Genomic DNA, 20,760 nt, shown 5'->3' on the forward strand with positions numbered 1-20,760 from the left:
TACTCTCTTATTCAAGCTGGGAATGTTGAATATATACCATTCTCCAGCTTGTGGGGGGCTATTAGAGGAAGAAGAAAGAAAACAGATAATTGCTTCTGATGTAGATAACTGCTTCTGATGTAGATAACTGCTTCTGATGTTACCTAGACAATAAGCAATTACTTGCACTCCAAGTCTGTTATCATACTTAGTCTTAATTCAACTTCATTAGTTTGTAATTAGGCTAAGTGTAATTACCAACTCCTATAAATAGTTGTTGTACTCTCATTTCACATTATGATGAATGAAACCATTTTTCCCATTTCTCTGTTTTCATAATAAATATATTAAAGAACCTAAATATCTTGTACAGAAAAAAGAACCTAAATATTTTTTTTAAGATGAGTGCATAAATCAAGGGAATATTAATATTAAGTAAGAGGCAAATTCTTTAATAGCCACATGGAAAGATAGGGTTGGTTGTTTAAAACAAATTAGATGAAGACAATCATTTCAAATTTTCAATAGAGAGGCCAACTGTTAGTTACCACCAAAACAATATTTAAACGTGCTTTGTCAGAATGCCATTTATATATTATTCTTGTCAGCTTTCAATGTGTATACAATAATCAGCCATATTCTTCTAACATGTGATGAATAAGAGTTCACAAAGTATATATAATTTTTATCAATATTTATTTCCTTTTAGTTTCAATTAGTGAAAGCAGTACAAATAATACATACTAAAAAAACACATGCACAAATCATATAGTCATAAATTGCCACCTTATATCAATATATAAATAATCAAGTTTTCCTATCTCAAGATTATTGGAAAGAACAACTCATTGATCATTGTTTTATTTCATCTTCATTTTTCTAGTTACAAAGATAGCTTGAAATTCCTTCATCTGTTTTCTGCAAATAGCATTTTTCCTGGTGTCTATCACATCAGTTTGTAACTGCATTAGCTTTGAAAAAGAAAGAAAAAGTTTGTGTATTTTGGTGTTAACTTTTGATAGTGGTGCTGTTGAGTTCCAGCAATGGAAGGAAGTGATATATATAGTGCAAGTAACAGTCTCCGTATGAGTATGAGAAGTTCTTCTACTACAGGTTGGAGAAACGGTACAATGGAGGCTTTTGCAAAGTCTTCGAGGCGCGAAGAAGATGATGATGAAGAAGCTCTTAAATGGGCTGCACTTGAAAAACTCCCTACTTATAACCGTTTGAGGAAAGGTTTGTTGGCGACATCGCGTGGTGCCAATGAGATTGATATAACAGATCTTGGATTTCAAGAGAAACAGAAACTGTTGGATAGGTTGATTAATGTTGCTGAAGAGGGAAATGAGAAGTTTTTGTTGAAGCTCAAGGAAAGAATTGATAGGTAATTTTGTTTTCATTTTTACTTCAACTGAAAAATATAAGAGAATATAGATCCTATATCTTTGAAATTAGATCTAGCATTTATAATAATTTTTGAAAATACAGAAACATTGTGTTAATTGTTTCTAAAAATGTATTCTTCATAGCTTTTGTGTTTTTTCTTCGTAGTTTTTCTGTTTTCGCTACTTAAAAACTGATTGATCTTTATCTTTGTGGTGATTTTTGTAAATTATTTTAGAGTTGGGATTGAGATTCCAACAATTGAAGTTAGATATGAGCACCTAAATGTTGAGGCCGAAGCTTTTGTGGGAGGCAGGGCTTTGCCAACTTTGTTGAACTCAGTTACTAATACAGTCGAGGTAAATACAACCAGATTCTACTTTCTCAGTTGTTATTGTTGTTTCGTTATTTCGCAATTAGTCTCATAACTTTTTTTTCTTTGGTCTTTCAGAGTATCTTGATTTCTCTCCATATTCTCACAAGCAGAAAAAAACAAATGACTATCCTTAAAGATGTAAGTGGAATAGTCAAACCTCGTAGGATGACACTGCTTCTTGGCCCTCCAAGTTCCGGAAAGACTACACTTCTTTTGGCCTTGTCAGGAAAGCTTGATCCCAATCTCAAGGTGAAAAGAAATTTCTCTTAATTTCACTAATATATATTGTTCTCTTTCGCTGCTCACGAGGTTTCAGTTCAGTAGTAAAAACTTGACCTTATAATCTTAAGGGACAAAGTTCAAATCCCCTCGAGTACAATATTTAAATGACTATTTGTCTCACTTTCATAAATAATAACTTTGATGTCATTGTGTCCTCCAGGTATCTGGGAGAGTGACTTATAATGGACATGGGATGGATGAATTTGTACCTCAGAGAACTGCTGCATATATTAGTCAACATGATGTTCATATTGGAGAAATGACTGTGAGGGAAACCTTGGCTTTCTCAGCAAGGTGCCAAGGTGTCGGATCACGTTATGGTTAGTACTTTTATACTGAGTTTGTGCCTTTTTTTTTTCTATCTAATTATCCCTCGTTTCTGAAAAACCACACATGTGTTTGGAAGTATACTTCCCGATAGAAAAAAAAGAAACCGTGTTTTTGTTTGAACGGCACAAAAACTGTGTTTTTTTTTTCAGAAGTATAACAAGTAATGTTTTTTGTGATCCATAGACTTGTTGGCTGAGCTGTCTAGAAGAGAAAAGGAAGCAAATATTAAGCCAGACCCAGATGTTGATGTCTTCATGAAGGTGAGAAGAAGCAATTATCAACATTTATTGCAACAAATCAAATTAATGAAATTAATTCTAAGGCAATAAATATTAATACATTCTATTGACTTTGGATATACAGGCAATGGCAACTGGAGGCCAACAGGAAAGTGTAGCAACTGATTATGTACTAAAGGTATTGCCGAATTGAGATTCTCTCATTATTTAAAAGTTTTGCAATATTATCTATGCAATATAGTCACAAGGTATTTAGAGTCTATCAGGATCTAATTTACTTCAAAATTATGTAGCTTTTGGGATTGGATGTATGTGCTGATACTATGGTGGGGAATGAAATGTTGCGTGGTATATCCGGAGGACAAAGAAAGCGAGTTACCACAGGAGAGATGTTGGTTGGACCAGCAAATGCTTTATTCATGGATGAAATATCTACTGGCTTGGACAGTTCCACAACTTTCCAAATTGTGAGATCTCTTCAGCAATATGTTCACATTCTTAATGGAACCGCAGTTATCTCGTTGCTTCAGCCAGCACCTGAGACTTATGAACTTTTCGATGACATTATTCTTATATCTGATGGTGAAATTGTCTACCAAGGACCTCGCGAACATATTCTTGAATTTTTTGAATCTGTTGGTTTCAAATGTCCTGAGAGGAAAGGTGCAGCTGATTTTCTTCAAGAAGTAAGTCAAAGTTTATATCTTGAGTCCATTCTTTCAAGTTTTTGGTGTAGACTATATGAAGATAAATAAGGTCCATTTGGTTTGGCTAATTTGAACAGCTTATCATATGTCTATAAGTTGTTTTCAGCCTATTTTTAAAACTGTCCATGGTAGCTTATGAAAATAGCTTACAACTTTTATGAAAACAGTTTGACTTTATTTTAGAAATAATTTATGCTTATACAAAGATGTTTATGGAAACATGACCTTAATCTATTTCTTCTTACAGGTAACTTCAAAGAAGGATCAAGAGCAGTATTGGGTAGACAGAGAAAAACCATATAGGTTTGTAACTGTTACTCAATTTTCTGAGGCATTTCAATCATACCATGTTGGGAGGAAAATTGGAGATGAGCTTGCAATTCCTTTTGACAAATCTAAGAGTCATCCGGCAGCATTAACCACTAAAAAATACGGTGTTAACAAGAAAGAACTGTTAAAGGCTAACTTCTCAAGAGAGTATTTGCTAATGAAAAGAAATTCCTTTGTTTACATCTTCAAGATATGTCAGGTAAATTTCTAGTTTCTTTACATGAATAAATAAATATTTTGATTATCTGAATATTTTGCAGTCATGATTTTAACTTTTGATTATTCTTCCTATGTTTTTTAGCTTCTCCTCATGGCAACAATTGCAATGACACTATTTTTAAGAACTGAGATGCACCGCGATTCCTTGAATGGTGGAGGTGTCTATTCTGGTGCTTTATTTTTCGCAGTAGTTATGATTATGTTTAATGGAATGGCCGAACTTTCAATGACCATTGCGAAGCTTCCTAGTTTCTACAAGCAAAGAGACCTTCTATTTTTTCCTTCATGGGCATATGCTATACCTACATGGATCCTCAAGATTCCTATTACCTTTCTGGAAGTTGCTGCTTGGGTTTTTCTCACCTATTACGTAATAGGATTTGATCCTGATGTTACGAGGTAAAGAACCTTCCTTTTCTATTTGCAGCATGTCTCTGCTACTTTTCTTGTAGTGTTACTTATGGTGTGAGGTATTGTTATTTATGCAGGTTACTAAAGCAGTATCTTCTGCTATTACTGATAAACCAAATGGCTTCTGGATTATTTCGAGCTATTGCAGCACTTGGTAGAAACATGATTGTGGCCAACACATTTGGGTCCTTTGCACTTCTCACACTTCTTACATTAGGTGGCTTCGTTATGTCCAGAAGTGAGTTCAAATAACCGAAGTTACAAGCTTATTTCAGTTTAGAGTTTAATTTGTTACATTGTCAGTGTAAATTTTTTCACACAATCAAACAGTCACAACCAATCATATATACGATAGTTATAATTAAAGTTGAACTTTTTCAATAAATCGTACAATTATAATTGATTGGCAGTGTAAATATTCTTTACATTAACTGTGCATTACAAATTAAATCCATTTTATCATACAGTGGAACTTGATATTAATGTTTCTTTCAATTTCATTGGAAATTATATTATGATACAGAGGATATCAAAAGCTGGTGGATTTGGGGTTACTGGATTTCACCTATGATGTATGGACAAAATGCTATAATGGTGAATGAATTCCTTGGAGATAGTTGGAACCATGTAATTTCTTAAACTTGTGACTTTTGAATTATTTTATGTATAGTAGAAACTTGCAGGCCTAACTCATTCGCTTTTTGATTGTACGTAGTTTACACCAAATTCAAGTAAAACACTAGGAATTCAAGTTTTGGAGTCTCGTGGATTCTTCACAGAAGCACATTGGTATTGGATAGGGATTGGAGCATTGATAGGATTTATGTTTCTTTTCAACATATTATTCACTGTGGCTCTCACTTACCTTGATCGTGAGTAACTTCGTTTACTGTTATTTAAGTTTCTTATGGTTATGCAAATATTTCATTAACGAACATGCATAATTTTTTACAGCATTTGACAAGCCACAAGCAACAATAAATGAAGAATCAGAAGACAGCACAACAAATGGAACTACCCAAGAAGTTGAATTACCGCGTATAGGTGATCTATCTTTTTCATACCACTCGTGAAAACTCAATATAAACATGCTACTTTAGAATCTTAACATATTTGCAATTGTTATGCAGCAAGTTCAGGAGGATCTTATAATGGTGCGGACCCTAGCCAAAGAGAGAGAAGAGGAATGGTTCTTCCTTTTGAACCGCATTCTATAGCCTTTGACGATGTTGTATATTCTGTTGACATGCCACAGGTAAGTGATTATAAAAGTTAGTTACAATTTAAGATTTGGTTTTCAAACAATGTTTCTAGTTAAATTTGGATCTTAACTCTTGAGATTCTAATTGGCAGGAAATGAAGGTTCAAGGGGTAATAGAGGATAGATTAGTACTTTTGAAGGGTGTCAGTGGTGCATTTAGGCCTGGTGTTCTCACAGCCTTAATGGGAGTCAGTGGAGCTGGTAAAACTACTTTAATGGATGTTTTGGCTGGTAGAAAAACCGGTGGTTATATTGACGGGAGCATAAAAATTTCTGGCTACCCTAAAAAACAAGAAACGTTTGCTCGAATCTCTGGTTATTGTGAGCAGAATGATATCCATTCTCCTCATGTTACTGTCTATGAGTCATTGGTCTACTCGGCTTGGCTTCGTTTACCAGCAGACGTTGATTCAAATACCAGAAAGGTTAGTATTTAAAGCTCAAGACACTGTGATTTTTCTGTTTTAACTATTTCAGTAATTGAGATATTTGGCATTCGGATCAAATACTAATTTTTCATACTTTTGGATCTGATAAATGGTTGTAGATGTTCATTGAGGAAGTCATGGAACTAGTGGAGCTCAATCCATTGAGAAACTCTTTGGTTGGTTTGCCTGGTGTGAATGGTCTTTCAACCGAACAACGCAAGAGGCTAACTATTGCAGTTGAATTAGTGGCCAATCCATCCATAATTTTCATGGATGAGCCTACATCTGGATTAGATGCTAGAGCTGCTGCAATTGTAATGCGAACCGTTAGGAACACGGTTGACACAGGAAGAACAGTTGTTTGCACCATTCATCAACCAAGTATTGACATATTCGAAGCTTTTGATGAGGTAAGAAATGATTTGTTGGTAAAAAACGTGTTTTCTTATTCTTCCTCTTTTGGACTCGAAATAACATACATTATATATTTGATTTCCAGTTATTCCTCATGAAACGCGGAGGAGAAGAAATATATGTTGGACCACTGGGTCGTCAATCTAGTCAATTGATCAAGTATTTTGAGGTTGGATGCAACTTATATTTAATATTACTTTTAGAAAAAATAAATAAATTAAAGTGGATAACTATAATTCTACTTGGAAGCTCATCTAATATTTTCTGTTGTTTAGAGCATTGGAGGGGTTAGTAAAATCAAAGATGGCTATAATCCAGCAACTTGGATGTTGGAAGTTTCAAGTTCCGCACAAGAACTTACTTTAGGAGTTGATTTTCATCACGCATACAAAAATTCTGAGTTGTACAGGTAAGCAAATTTATTTGAAAATATGGATTAATAAATTATAGTACCAACAATGATCATATTGGAAAAAGACCTCACTGTTATAAACTATTGTTCAGGAGAAACAAGCAACTTATAGAAGAATTAGGCAAACCTGCTCCTGGTTCAAATGATCTTCATTTCTCCGCCCAATACTCGCAATCATTTTTAGTCCAATGCTTGGCTTGCTTATGGAAACAACATTGGTCATATTGGCGCAACCCGCCATACACTTCTGTGAGGTTTTTCTTCACTGTTTTCATAGGCCTGATGTTTGGAACAATATTCTGGGACCTTGGAAGGAAATAGTAAGTGAACTTTCATCATCTGAAAAATAAGAACTAAACTATTAGAGTTAAGTCAGTTTTTCTTTCCAACTTGAATTCTAACCTCTTTTGTTGATTTCCAGCTCAAATAGACAAGACCTGTTTAATGCCCTCGGTTCGATGTATACTGCTGTTCTCTTCCTTGGGGTCCAGAATTCATCGGCTGTACAACCAGTGGTAGCAGTTGAAAGATCTGTGTTCTATAGAGAAAGAGCTGCTGGGATGTATTCTGCCTTACCTTATGCGTTCGCACAGGTAATAAATCAAAATTTTATGAAATAAGTATTTGTTAAAGCATTTATATACTTGAGAGATGTAATCTAAATAGGAAAAAAATCCTGTGATGATCCTTATTAGAACGGCATTCCCAATAGAAAACAATTAAAAAAATGCTAACAGAGAACGCACAGGATTTGATCACAGAGTTCGGTCAATTGCACCTACCTCTTTGACTCCAATGTGGCTGCAATGATTTTCTATTATTCAAGCTTAGAGTTACAGATTACAACTCGTGTTTAAATAATACCGTACCTGGGGGTGTGGTGGGCGAGCGACTTGCCCACTTATCAGTAAACTACGAGCCATTACAACAATCCTAATGGATATTAATAAATCACATTATAATCAATATCAATATATCAACAGTACTATGGTTTGCATAGTTGCTCATGTTAATAGAACTCACTTTCTCTTGTCACAGGTTTTAATAGAGCTACCTTATGTTTTCGTCCAAGCTGCATCATATGGTGTCATAGTTTATGCCATGATTGGATTTGAGTGGACTCTAGCGAAGTTCTTTTGGTACATATTTTTCATGTACTGTACATTATGCTACTTCACCTTCTATGGTATGATGGCTGTAGCAATTACTCCAAATCACCATGTCGCTTCAATCGTTGCTGCTGCATTTTACGCAATTTGGAATCTTTTTTCAGGATTTATCGTTCCGCGACCTGTAAGTGCCACTGATCTTTAAACACATTGAGCAATATCTATGTACAGATTCAATGAAAGTTTTTATTTATGTTGATGCATAATGTAATAATTTTCTATTTCTTTAAAACTTTCTTTCGACAGATGATTCCTATCTGGTGGAGATGGTACTACTGGGCCTGTCCAGTGTCTTGGACACTATACGGACTGATTGCATCACAATTTGGAGATATAACCAAAATCATGGAATCAGAGAATCAGACAGTTCAAGAATTCATAAGAAGTTATTTTGGTATGAAGCATGACTTCATAGGAGTTTGTGCAGTTGTGGTTGTTGGGACTGCAGTGGGCTTTGCATGTATTTTTGCTGTCTCAATCAAGTCCTTCAACTTCCAAAGACGGTAGATTGGACTCTATCAGCCAAGTTTGGTGGATTTTTTCCATCTTCACTTCTTTCCATTTTTCATTTGTACTTAAATGGTACTCCATTTGTATCTATATTCATGCAGCATGTTGCTAGAAAACTAAGTTCCCTTGGTTCAAATTTGGTATAAACTCTCAATCATGTCATCAAGATTTGATTTTTGTACTATATACAAGCCAACATGGTAATGTGCTAAACATCTTAAATAAGATAATAAATCTTTAGTTTCAAGACAATTGAGTACAAATTTACTACAATAACATATATCTAACAAGCCTCAAGTTAAATAGTTTTCATGCCTCAAGCTATGTAACAATTCAACAATACAGTAGTATCATAACATAAATTTAATAAGGCTCAAACCTCAAACTGTCCTATACAGCGCTAATATCAAATATAAAAATAGCAGTGGCAGTGCAGTAATAATATCAAATCGCATAAATGGCAATAAACAAGAGACCAAAACCTGTCAAACAAGGTTATCTTTTGTTGATGTTCCACCAGTTTAGAGTCGTGAGGGTATTAGTATATACGGGTCATCTACAATTGTTGCACGGTTCACCAACCTATAGAACCGTTCGATCTAGACAGATATCTCTTTCGCTAGGTCCGGTGGTTCTACAGGCCGCTGTATTGCTGTAGAGTATCAAGGTTTGGTATACAGGCCGCTGAATGAGTAAGTGAGAAAGATGCATAAAATGAATGTTCTAGATTTTGAATTTAGATGTGGCGTCCAATTTAGTCACTAGTACGATTTCTCTCTTGACCCAATGTGAATGATCAAACACAAAAACATTGGGTTTCCTGACGCTTTTGGGGTATTCCAGCATCACTGCAACAGTACCCCCTGAGTATCCCAATCTATGACAGTGAAGATAGATCTCACTCAGGTACCAGTACCACTACCCCATGGCACTCTTTGAACATTTGCTTTAATGGTTTGGAGCATAAAATGTGCAATAACTCTATTTCCATAGTTTCCTTTGAGTGAAAAACTGGTCATTAAATTGGGGAAACGAAGAATGCTCAGCTCTTGCTCTTGCAACCATGTAACATCAGATCACTCGAGTCACGCTTTAGATGTTTAGTCATGGAAGTGTGTTTTGAAAATCCAACATTAGATGAGATATTGCATGAACTTGTGTCAATAAATGGGGGCAATCATCATTTTACAAGCCAATTTTGTAAGATAAATTTAGGTCCAATATAAAAAATATAAAATAAAAAAAAACTAGTAAAAGTAAAATTACAATTATGATTCTTTTATGCCTGAGCAAAAGGGTTCTCCCACTACTAATACCAAATTTGAATCCTCTACAGCCACGCAGCGGCTTGTAGAACCACCAAACCTAGAGAAGTAAATCTCTTTAGATCTAATGATTCTATAGGTCGGTGCACCGTGCAACAACCGTAGATGATCCGTATATACTAATACTCTGGATGACCCTAAACTGGTGAACATCACCCAGAGGTCACCTTGTTTGACAGGTTTTAGTCTCTTGTTTGTTGCCACTTATGTTATTATGTGATTTGATACTGCTTTTGTGGTTTTGATTTGACATTATTATGCACTCTATGCTACTGCTACTTTTATATTTGATTCTAGCACTGTATAGGACAGTTTGAGGTTTGAGTCCTATGAATTTGGATAACCTGAGGCTTGTTATAGATTAATTGTACTCAGTTGTCTTGAAGTTATAGATTTATGTTGTCTTATTTAAAATGTCTAGCTCATTGACTTGTTGGCCTATTTAGAAGTAGGCCCTCAAATCTCATTCATCCTATTTAAAAAGTTTATTATATTGGCCTATTTAAAAGTCTTGGATACTTGGCTAAATAACCTATTAAGAGGCCATATTCTATGTAGCATCAACACTTCAGATTGAAGGCATGTCCAATGTCTGGCATGTATCAGTCTCCGACTCTAATATGTGGTTACATTTAATTATATTATTTTCTCAAACTATTACTGGTGTTTGTGTCAGTGTTGTGTTGTCTACTGACCATGTCCGTGTCAATGTTTCATAGCCCTTAACACAGAGTATTTCCTTGAGAAGTTTTTAAGACCAAACTTTAAAAATGTCCATTGATAGGTCAAGTTCAAGTTTAATAATTGGAACTACAAGGGTACCAAGTTTTCTAGCAAAATACTGCATTGTTATAGATACAAGTATAATTTGAATACAAAAACAAAATTGGAAAGAAGTTAAGATAGAAAAAATCCATCAAGATGACTGAAAGAATCCTATCTAACGTCTTTGAAAATTGAAGAGCTTGATTGAGACAGCAAAAATACATGCAAAGAGCACTGCAGTCCCAACAACCACAACTGCACAAACACCTATAAAGTCATGCTTGAAATCAAAATAACTTCTTATGAATTCTTGAACTGACTTATTTTCTGATTCCATAATGTTGTTTATATCTCCAAATTGTGATGCAACCAATCCATATAAAGTCCATGCCACAGGACATGCCCAATAGTACCACCTCCACCACACAGGAATCCTCTGTTGTTAAAAAAGTTTTAAAGAAATAGAAAATTATAACATTATACATGAACATAGATACATTCATTGAATCTGTACATAGGTTTTGCTCGATGTGTTAAAAGGTTGGTGGTACTTACAGGTCGCGGAACGATAAATCCTGAAAAGAGATTCCAAATTGCGTAAAATGCTGAAGCCACGATTGCAGCGACATGGTGATTTGGAGTAACTGCTACAGCCATCATTCCATAGAAGGTGAAGTAGCATAATGTAAAGTACATGAAAAATATGTACCAAAAGAATTTCTCTAGAGTCCATTCAAATCCAATCATGGCATAAACTATGACACCATATGATGTAGCTTGGACAAAAATATAAGGTAGCTCTATTATAACCTGTGACAAAAGAGAGTGAGTTCTATTAACATGAGTAATTATGCAAACCATAGTACTGATATTGATTATAACATGAATTTCATATTATCCTTTAGGATTGTTTTGTATGGCTCATAGTTTGCTGATAAATGGAAAAGTCGCTCACCCCCAGCAACCACGAGTACAGCGTAGGGGTAATCTTGTAAACTATACCGTAGTATTTAAACACAAGTTGTAATTTTTAACCCTCAGCTTGAAAAACAGATAATCACTGCAACCATGCCGTCGGAGACGTAGGCACAATTGACCGAACTCTGTGATCAAATCTTGTGTGTTCTTACTTCTTAGTACTAACAAGGATCATTATAGGATAACATTCCTATTTAGAAAACATCTCATGTATATAAATACTTATATAAATATGTTTACAGATACTTATTTTGTAAAAAAAAAAATGGTGATTTTATTACCTGTGCAAATGCATAGGGTAAGGCAGAATACATTCCAGCAGCTCTTTCTCTATAGAAGACTGATCTTTCAACTGCTACCACTGGTTGTACAGACGATGAATTCTGAACCCCAAGGAAGAGAACAGCAGTATACATCGAACCGAGGGCATTAAACAGGTCTTGTCTATTTGAGCTGGAAATCAACAAAAGAGGTTAGAATTCAAGTTGGAAAGAAAATCAGACTAACTCTATTATTTCTTATTTTTCAGATAATGAAGTTTCACTTACTATTTCCTTCCAAGGTTCCAGAACATTGTTCCAAACATCAATGCTATGAAAGTAGTGAAGAAAAACCTCACAGCAGTGTATGGCGGGTTGCGCCAATATGACCAATGTTGTTTCCATAAGCAAGCCAAGCATTGGATCCAAAATGATTGTGAGTATTGGGCGGAGAAATGAAGATCCTTAGAACCAGGCGCAGGTTTGCCTAATTCTTCTATAAGTTGCTTGTTTCTCCTAAATAATAGTTTATATCAGTGTAAGTATATATTGTTACAATATTATTATTTATACTATAGTTCTTAAATTAGCTTACCTGTACAACTCAGAATTTTTGTATATATCATGAAAATCAACACCTAAATTATGTTCTTGTGCTGAACTTGTAACTTCCAACATCCAAGTTGCTGGATTATAGCCATCTTTAATTTTACTAACCCCTTCAATGCTCTAAAACAACAGAAAATATTAGCACATTAGGAGTTTAATATTTTAGAATAAAAACAATATTGAATGCAATTTTCCTCCAACCTCAAAATACTTGATCAATTGGCTAGAATGACGACCCAATGGCCCAACATATGTTTCTTGTCCTCCGCGCTTCATTAGGAGTAGCTAAAAGAAATCATTCATATGAGATCAGTTTGTAGTCCAGAAAAGGAAGAATCATAAAACATTTTTTTTTATCAAAATCTTTTATTACCTCATCAAAAGCTTCGAATATGTCAATACTTGGTTGATGGATGGTACAAACAACTGTTCTTCCTGTGTCAACCGTATTCCTAACAGTTCGCATAACAATTGCAGCAGCTCTTGCATCTAATCCAGAAGTAGGCTCATCCATGAAAATTATGGATGGGTTGGCCACTAATTCAACTGCAATAGTTAACCTCTTGCGCTGTTCGGTTGAAAGACCGCTCACACCAGGCAAACCAACTAGTGAGTTCCTCAGCGGATTCAGCTCGACTAGTTCCATAACTTCCTCAATGAACATCTACAAATATTTGTTAGATTCAAAAGTATGAACAAATAGTCTATGTTCTGAATGCCAGATATCTCAATGAATCTAACCTTTCTGGTATTGGAATCAACTTCTGCTGGTAAACGAAGCCATGCCGAGTATACCAATGACTCGTAGACAGTAACATGAGGAGAATGGATATCATTTTGCTCACAATAACCAGAGATTCGAGCAAACGTTTCTTGTCTTTTAAGGTAACCTGAAATTTTTATGGTCCCGTCGATATAGCCACCGGTTTTCCTACCAGCCAAAACATCCATTAAAGTAGTTTTACCAGCTCCACTAACTCCCATCAAGGCTGTGAGAACACCAGGCCTAAATGCACCACTAACACCCTTCAAAAGTACTAATCTATCCTCTACTACACCTTGAACTTTCATTTCCTGTCATTAAGAATCTTAAGAGTTAAGGTTCAAAGTTAACTTAAAGCATTGTTTGAAAATCAAATCTTCAATTGTAACTTACTTTGAAAATGACTTACCTGTGGCATGTCAACAGAATAGACAACTTGGTCAAAGGTTATAGAATGTGGTTCAAAAGGAAGAATCATTCCCCTTTTCTTTCTGTTGCTGGAGCTCACAACATATTCTCCTAAACTAGCTGCGTAACAATTGGAAATTTGTTAAGATTCTAAAGACATTATAAATCACAAGTTTTTTTTATTCCTGAGCAAAAATGAGGCATGCGAAAGCTTCATTATAGAAAACTGCGATCCCGGTCAACTAGTTGGCACATCAGCTCTTAACCTAACAATCATCTGCTGTACACCCAAATAATGTTAAATAAAATAAAAGTTACATTATGAATCATTATTCAACTAGTTCAAACACATAAAAGTAGCATGTTTATATTGAGTTTTCATGAATGGTATGAAAAAGATTGATCACCTATAGGCGGTAATTCAACTTCTTGGAGAATGCCATTTGTTGTGCTGTCTTCTGATTCTTCATTTATTTTTGCTTGTGGCTTGTCAAATGCTGTAAAGATATATCATGCATGTTAGTCAATGACATACTTGCATAACCATAAGTAGTGAAGAAAAACCAAAAATGAAGGTACTCACGATTAAGGTGAGTGAGAGCCAAAGTGAATAATATGTTGAAAAGAAACATAAATCCTGTTGATGCTCCAATCCCTATCCAATACCAATATGCATCTGTGAAGAATCCACGAGACTCCAAAACTTGAATTCCTAGTGTTTTATTTGAATTTGGTGTAAACTACAGTCAAAGAGTGAATGAATTAGGCCTGCAAGTTTCTACTATAAGTAAAATAATTCAAAAGTCGCAAGTTTAAGAAATTACATGGTTCCAACTATCTCCAAGGAATTCATTCACCATTATAGCATTTTGTCCATACATTAAAGGTGAAATCCAGTAACCCCAAATCCACCATCTTTTGATATCCTCTGTACCATAATATCATTGCCAATGAAATTGAAAGAAACATTAATATCAAGTTCCATTATATGATAAAATGGAGAATTTAGTTTATAATGAACAGTTAATATAAAGAAGTTTTACACTTCCAATCAATTATAACTGTCAAATCGTTAGAAATGTTCGACTTTCATCATAAATATCTTATATATGATTGGTTTTGACTGTCTGATTGTGTAATTTTGTTACATCACGGTGTATTAGAATTAAACTCTAAAAGGAAACAAGCTTGTAACTTCTGTTATTTGAACTCACTTCTGGACATAATGAAGCCGCCTAATGTAAGAAGTGCGAGAAGTGCGAAGGACCCAAATGTATTGGCCACAATCATGTTTCTACCAAGTGCAGCAATAGCTCGAAATAGTCCAGAAGCCATTTGGTTTATCAGTAATAGCAGAAGATACTGCTTTAGTAATCTGCAAAAGTAACAATACCTCACATCATTAGTCACATTATCTTCAAAGGGGACAATAGGTTTTAAAATAAGATCCACAACCATGACCTAGGCTTCGAAATCATGGTTAACATTCTACGACCTCAACATTGCTGTGTTTTGAAGCCAGGTAAACTGTACTGCACTGTGATTCTCCAAAATATCAAGAATCTCGATGCAATGTGATCAAAATCTAGAACTAGTAGTATCGACATGCTGCAAATAGATAAGGAAGGTTGTTTACCTTGTAACATTTGGATCAAATCCTATTACGTAATAGGTGAGAAAAACCCAAACAGCAACTTCCAGAAATGTAATAGGAATCTTGAGGATCCATGCAGGTATAGAATATGCCCATGAAGGATAAAATAGAAGGTCTCTTTGCTTGTAGAAACTAGGAAGCTTTGCAATGGTCATTGAAAGTTCAGCTAATCCATTAAACATAAGCATAACTACTGAGAAAAATATAGCACCAGCATAGACACCTCCATCATTCAAGGAATCACGATGCATCTCAGTTCTCAAAAATAGTGTCATTGCAATTGTTGCCATGAGGGTAAGCTGACATATCTTGAAGATGTAAACAAAGGAATTTCTTTTCATAAGCAAATACTCTCTTGAGAAGTTAGCCTTTAACAGCTCTTTCTTGTTAACACCATACTTTTTAGTTGTTAATGCTGCTGGATGACTCTTAGACTTGTCAAATGGAATTGCAAGCTCGTCTCCAGTTTTCCTCCCAACATGGTATGACTGAAATGCCTCGGAAAATTGAGTAACAGTTACAAACTTGTATGGTTTTTCTCTGTGTAGCCAATATTGCTCTTGATCCTTCTTGGAAGTTACCTGCTAGGAGAAATAGATTAAGATCCTGTTTGGATGAACATCTTAATTAAGTGTTTATCATAAAAATACTTGTGTACAAATTAAGGTTGTCAAAGTCGAGAGTCTAGGTAAACTCGTGGAGCCTACATATTTAAACCCTATTTTTTGGTAAACTCGTACGAGTTGAAATAAATTTTGATAAAATCAGTAAACTATCGATTTTACTATTAACTCCCGATTCTATATTGGTTTGGTGAGTTAACTTGTTTTTGTGACTTAGAATTAACTCGATGGTTTGACAAACTTGGTAATAGTTATAACGAAAATAAAATATAGTCTTTTTTTTTTCTTCATATAAACTATAAGCTGTTCTCACAAGCTATCATAGAGTTATAAAAATAAACTGAATACAACTCATGGACATGTCATCAGCTCTCCCAAACAGTTTCACAAGTGTTTATACCAGTATATAAGCTCAAATAAGTCAATCTAAACTCAAATAATAGACACACAGATATAAACTTTGACTTACTTCTTGAAGAAAGTCAGCTACACCTTTCCTCTCAGGACATTTGAAACCAACTGATTCAAAAAAGTCAAGAACATGTTCACGCGGTCCTTGGTAGACAATTTGACCATCAGATAGAAGAATAATGTCATCAAAAAGTTCATAAGTCTCTGGTGCTGGTTGGAGCAAAGATATAACTGCAGTTCCATTAAGAATATGAACATATTGCCTAAGAGATTTCACAATTTGGAAAGTTGTGGAACTGTCCAAGCCAGTAGATATTTCATCCATGAATAAAGCATTTGCTGGTCCAACCAACATCTCTCCTGTGGTTACTCGCTTTCTTTGTCCTCCGGAGATACCACGTAACATTTCATTGCCCACCATAGTATCAGCACATACATCCAACCCCAAAAGCTGTATGATTTTCAAGTAAATAAGATCATTTTTGGATAAACAGTCTAGTTAAGCACTTACAGCATATAAGTGTTTATGTATTAACTATTTCTATAACAAAAGATAAAATAAAGGTAAACTATTATTTTGCTTTTCCAATAAGCTACCCTAGGAAGCTTATGTAAATAAGATGAAAATAACGTATAGACATGTCATAAGCTGTCATTAAATACTTATGTCAGTAACTAAATTAAAATAATTCAATACAAACATAATCTAAATACCTTGTGACTTTACTTCATGGACAATCTTAAAGAACTTGTAAAGAATAAGAGAATCTCATTTTGGCTATACTAATACCTTTAGTACATAGTCTGTTACCACGCTTTCCTGTTGGCCTCCAGTTGCAACTGCCTAGTATATCCAAAGTCAATCAAATGTACATTGAATAATATTTATTTCCATGGAATTAATTTCATTAATCTCATTTTGGCAATAAATAGTGATAATAGCTTCTTCTTACCTTCATAAAGACATCAATATCTGGGTCTGGCTTAATCTTTGCTTCCTTTTCTCTTCTAGACAACTCAGACAACAAGTCTGTGGATCACAAAAAATTATTTGTTATACTTTGTTAGAGTTGTGTGACGCCGAGTTAGAAGGATACATTCGGAAGAAACAGTTTTCATGCTATCTGGAAGTATACTTTCCAACAGTTTTTTTCTGTCCGAAAGTATATTTCCGGACATGTGTGGTTTTTATAGAAATATGACATAAAAGAGAAGCTCGCAACTAGATATGAGGAATTTGTGTAGAAAATAACTAACCATAACGTGATCCGACACCTTGGCACCTTGCTGAGAAAGCCAAGGTTTCCCTAACAGTCATTTCTCCAATATGAACATCATGTTGACTAATATATGCAGCAGTTCTTTGAGGTACAAATTCTTCCATTCCATATCCATTATAGGTCACTCTCCCGGATACCTGGAGAACACAATAACATGGAGATTATTGATTATTAAAACGACATAGACAGTCATATTAATACTGCACTCGAGTGGAATTGAACTTTGTCCCTTGAAATTATAAGGTCGAGTTTTTACTACTAAACTGAAACCTCATGAACAGCGAAAGAGAAAATTATATATTAATGAAATTAAGAGACCTTGAGATTGGGATCAAGCTTTCCTGACAAAGCCAAAAGAAGTGTGGTCTTTCCCGAGCTTGGAGGACCAAGAAGCAGTGTGATCCTACGAGGTTTGACTATACCACTTACATCTTTGAGGATAGTCATATGTTTCTTTTTGCTAGTGAAGATATGGAGATAAGTCAAGATACTCTGAAAAACCAAAGAAAGACTGGTTATGAGACTAATTGCAAAGCAAAGAAACAACAATAACAACTGAGAAAGTAGAATCTGGTTATGTTTACCTCGACTGCATTCGTAACTGAGTTCAACAAAGTTGGCAAAGCCCTGCCTCCAACATAAGCTTCTGCCTCAACAATTAAGTGCTCATATCTAACTTCAATTGTTGGAATCTCAATCCCAACTCTAAAAGAATTTAAAAAAAAACAAAAAACACAAAGATAGAGAAAGATTATTCATTTTTTGAATGACAAAAGCAGAAAAACCATGAAGAAAAAACACAAAGATATGAAGAATCAGAAATAAATAGCAAAACAGGAAGAAGAAGAAGAAGAAGACGAAAAAACTAAAGGTCCATTTACTTTCTGAAAACATTTTCTGTTCTCATTTTTCAAAAACAACATTACCTATCAATTCTTTCCTTGAGCTTCAACAAAAACTTCTCATTTCCCTCTTCAGCAACATTAATCAACCTATCCAAAAGTTTCTGTCTTTCTTGAAATCCAAGATCACTTAATATATCAATCTCATTTGCAACTCCACGCGATGTTGCCAATAACCCTTTCCTTAAACGGTTATAGGTCGGTAGTTTTTCAAGTGCAGCCCATCTAAGAGCTTCTTCATCCTCTCCTCCACGCCGTGATGACATCGAAAAAGCCTCCATTCTACTGTTTCTCCAAACTGTAGTAGAAGAACTACTCATTCGGAAACTGTTACCTGCTTTGTATATATCACTTCCTTCCATTGGTGCAACTCAATACCATTACCAAAACCCTCAAACCTTTTTCTTTTTCAATGCAAATGCAGTTACAAACTGATCTAACAGACACCAGAAACAATGCTATTTGCAGCTACTGCAGAAAAAAAATGCAAGAACTTGTAGCAATGTTTTTCTTTGCAACTAAATAGGCAAAGATGAAACAAAACAATGATCAATGAGTTATTCTTTCCAATAAGCTGAGATAGGAAAACTTGGTTATTTATATGTTGATATCAGGTGGAAATTTATGACACTGATTTGTGCATGAGTTTTTAGTATTTAGATTATTTGTAGTTCTAAAAGGAAATATATATTGATATAAGAAAAAGATTTTGTGCACTTTTATAGCATTGCATGCTGCCCTATAAATTAATGCTTTCTGACACAGCACTGTTTAAATATTGATTTGGTGGTTACAGTTAGCCTCCCTTTTGAAATCAGATCAATCTTTCATCTAATTTGTAGGATTACACAACCAACCAATTAATCTTTTCTTTTCCATGTGGCAGCATCTCCAATTAAGTTAATGAAAATTTACTGTTTTATACTCTCATCGTAAAAAAAAAAAAAAAAAGATGGTTATATTATTGAAAAGAAGTAATTAATATTATTTTAATACATTTTATAATAAAGAAATAATTTGAGACGAACAAATACTTCAAAAGTTAACCTTATGATTCTCGAAGAAAAGAAGTCATGACAATGTAAAGTTTGGTAAGGAGGTAAAGTTTGATCATTTTTTATTTCTATTAATGATTAAATTTCATTGCTCCTAAGTCCTAATCAATTGGACACCAACTGAATTTCTATAACTACTTGAGTTAAAATGTAACCTTAAGTGAATACTTAATATGACAACCTGAGAAGGAAGTACTAAAATGTTATGGGGCAAAGCATGACACATGCACATAAGACTATATTGTTAGCAAATTAAATGTGCCGGCAGCCACTCTTTTGACTTTCTTTTTCCCCACTCTTGACTTATTGCCATATAACATGCAACATTCATTAATTATCGGTAGCATCAACATAGTTTCAATTTTAGGATCCATTTAGTTTGGACCACCACACCCATTGTTTGGGTGCATAACAGTAAAGTACTATATTAATATTGTTGTCTAGCTAAATATTTGTTTCATTTTAATGTCATGTCATAGGGTTTAGGTTTTGTTGTAACTAATGTTTATGTTATGAGATTAATTTTTGGTGAGGCCTAAATTATCTCGACGAATTTTGGGTAATTCCCATGCATATATACAAATTACCATGCATTAGTTATTAAGGGTGATCATAAACGTACTAATTTACGTGTTTGTTAGAACAACAACTCTGGTTCAAAAGGAAAAAGATACGAAAAATACAGATAAATAATATATATATTTGAGCATGACACTCAGCCAATTGCTCACGTCTCTGATGCAGAGCGGCTGCAGTACCTTTATATTGTTAAAGCTTAGGGTTCACAGGGTACAACTTGTAATTAAATACTACGGTCTAATTTACAAGATTGTCCTGTAGGGGCCACCCGTGCGGCCCCACCTGGCCAACCTACTCACCATCAGTAAACTGAGTCATATCCAACAAAGTTAAACTCAAAACACTATAGCAAGATTTTGAAATAGGTGTCCACGGCCACAATTATAGTATCGTCATATATATAAAAAAAAAAAATTATGTCAGCGCAACTGCATCCTGATAAATTTTCCACAATCTTGACATGATTGCTATGCATTAATCACTGCGATTTAAAATCTTGATTATCTAAACCAAATGTTAATAATATGGGTAGTGTTAACTCGTGCCCTTAGGGCACATGTTAAGAAACCTAAAAGAAGAAATTTTCTCTAAAATTTTGTGCATTTAAATGATTAAAAAGTTAAATATTAAATGCAATGCACACATTCCAATAAATTCTTTCTATATTTAAATCTTTAACTTGTGCCTTGAGGGCACAA

At 34.6% G+C, this 20,760-nt stretch overlaps 2 protein-coding genes across 2 annotated transcripts; one reads left to right on the top strand and one right to left on the bottom strand.

Moving 5' to 3' along the window:
• Positions 1-809: 809 nt before the first annotated feature.
• On the top strand, positions 810-8,702 carry LOC146926063 (pleiotropic drug resistance protein 1-like). The gene is made up of 22 exons (XM_085758473.1): positions 810-1,363; positions 1,601-1,721; positions 1,814-1,987; positions 2,181-2,340; positions 2,534-2,610; positions 2,714-2,767; positions 2,883-3,275; positions 3,544-3,825; positions 3,928-4,244; positions 4,334-4,494; positions 4,780-4,883; positions 4,972-5,128; positions 5,211-5,300; positions 5,387-5,511; positions 5,610-5,942; positions 6,065-6,355; positions 6,445-6,528; positions 6,635-6,768; positions 6,864-7,091; positions 7,193-7,364; positions 7,810-8,064; positions 8,187-8,702. The coding sequence occupies exons 1-22, from the start codon at positions 1,023-1,025 to the stop codon at positions 8,445-8,447; spliced, it is 4,314 nt and encodes a 1,437-aa protein (XP_085614599.1). The 5' UTR covers positions 810-1,022; the 3' UTR covers positions 8,448-8,702.
• Positions 8,703-10,523: 1,821 nt separating this feature from the next.
• Positions 10,524-20,353, bottom strand: LOC146926064 (pleiotropic drug resistance protein 1-like). The gene is made up of 21 exons (XM_085758474.1): positions 18,453-20,353; positions 18,111-18,231; positions 17,845-18,018; positions 17,504-17,663; positions 17,200-17,276; positions 17,037-17,090; positions 16,305-16,697; positions 15,195-15,793; positions 14,773-14,933; positions 14,383-14,486; positions 14,142-14,298; positions 13,966-14,055; positions 13,560-13,678; positions 13,129-13,461; positions 12,761-13,051; positions 12,589-12,672; positions 12,374-12,507; positions 12,067-12,294; positions 11,800-11,971; positions 11,096-11,350; positions 10,524-10,976 (listed from the first exon to the last, which is right to left on the bottom strand). The coding sequence occupies exons 1-21, from the start codon at positions 18,788-18,790 to the stop codon at positions 10,716-10,718; spliced, it is 4,305 nt and encodes a 1,434-aa protein (XP_085614600.1). The 5' UTR covers positions 18,791-20,353; the 3' UTR covers positions 10,524-10,715.
• Between the last annotated feature and the right edge of the window lie 407 nt (positions 20,354-20,760).

The sequence above is a fragment of the Medicago sativa genome, chromosome 4 (assembly GCF_051527215.1).
Source record: "Medicago sativa cultivar Bolivia chromosome 4, Bolivia_mono, whole genome shotgun sequence".
In the NCBI taxonomy this organism is placed as follows: domain Eukaryota; kingdom Viridiplantae; phylum Streptophyta; class Magnoliopsida; order Fabales; family Fabaceae; genus Medicago; species Medicago sativa.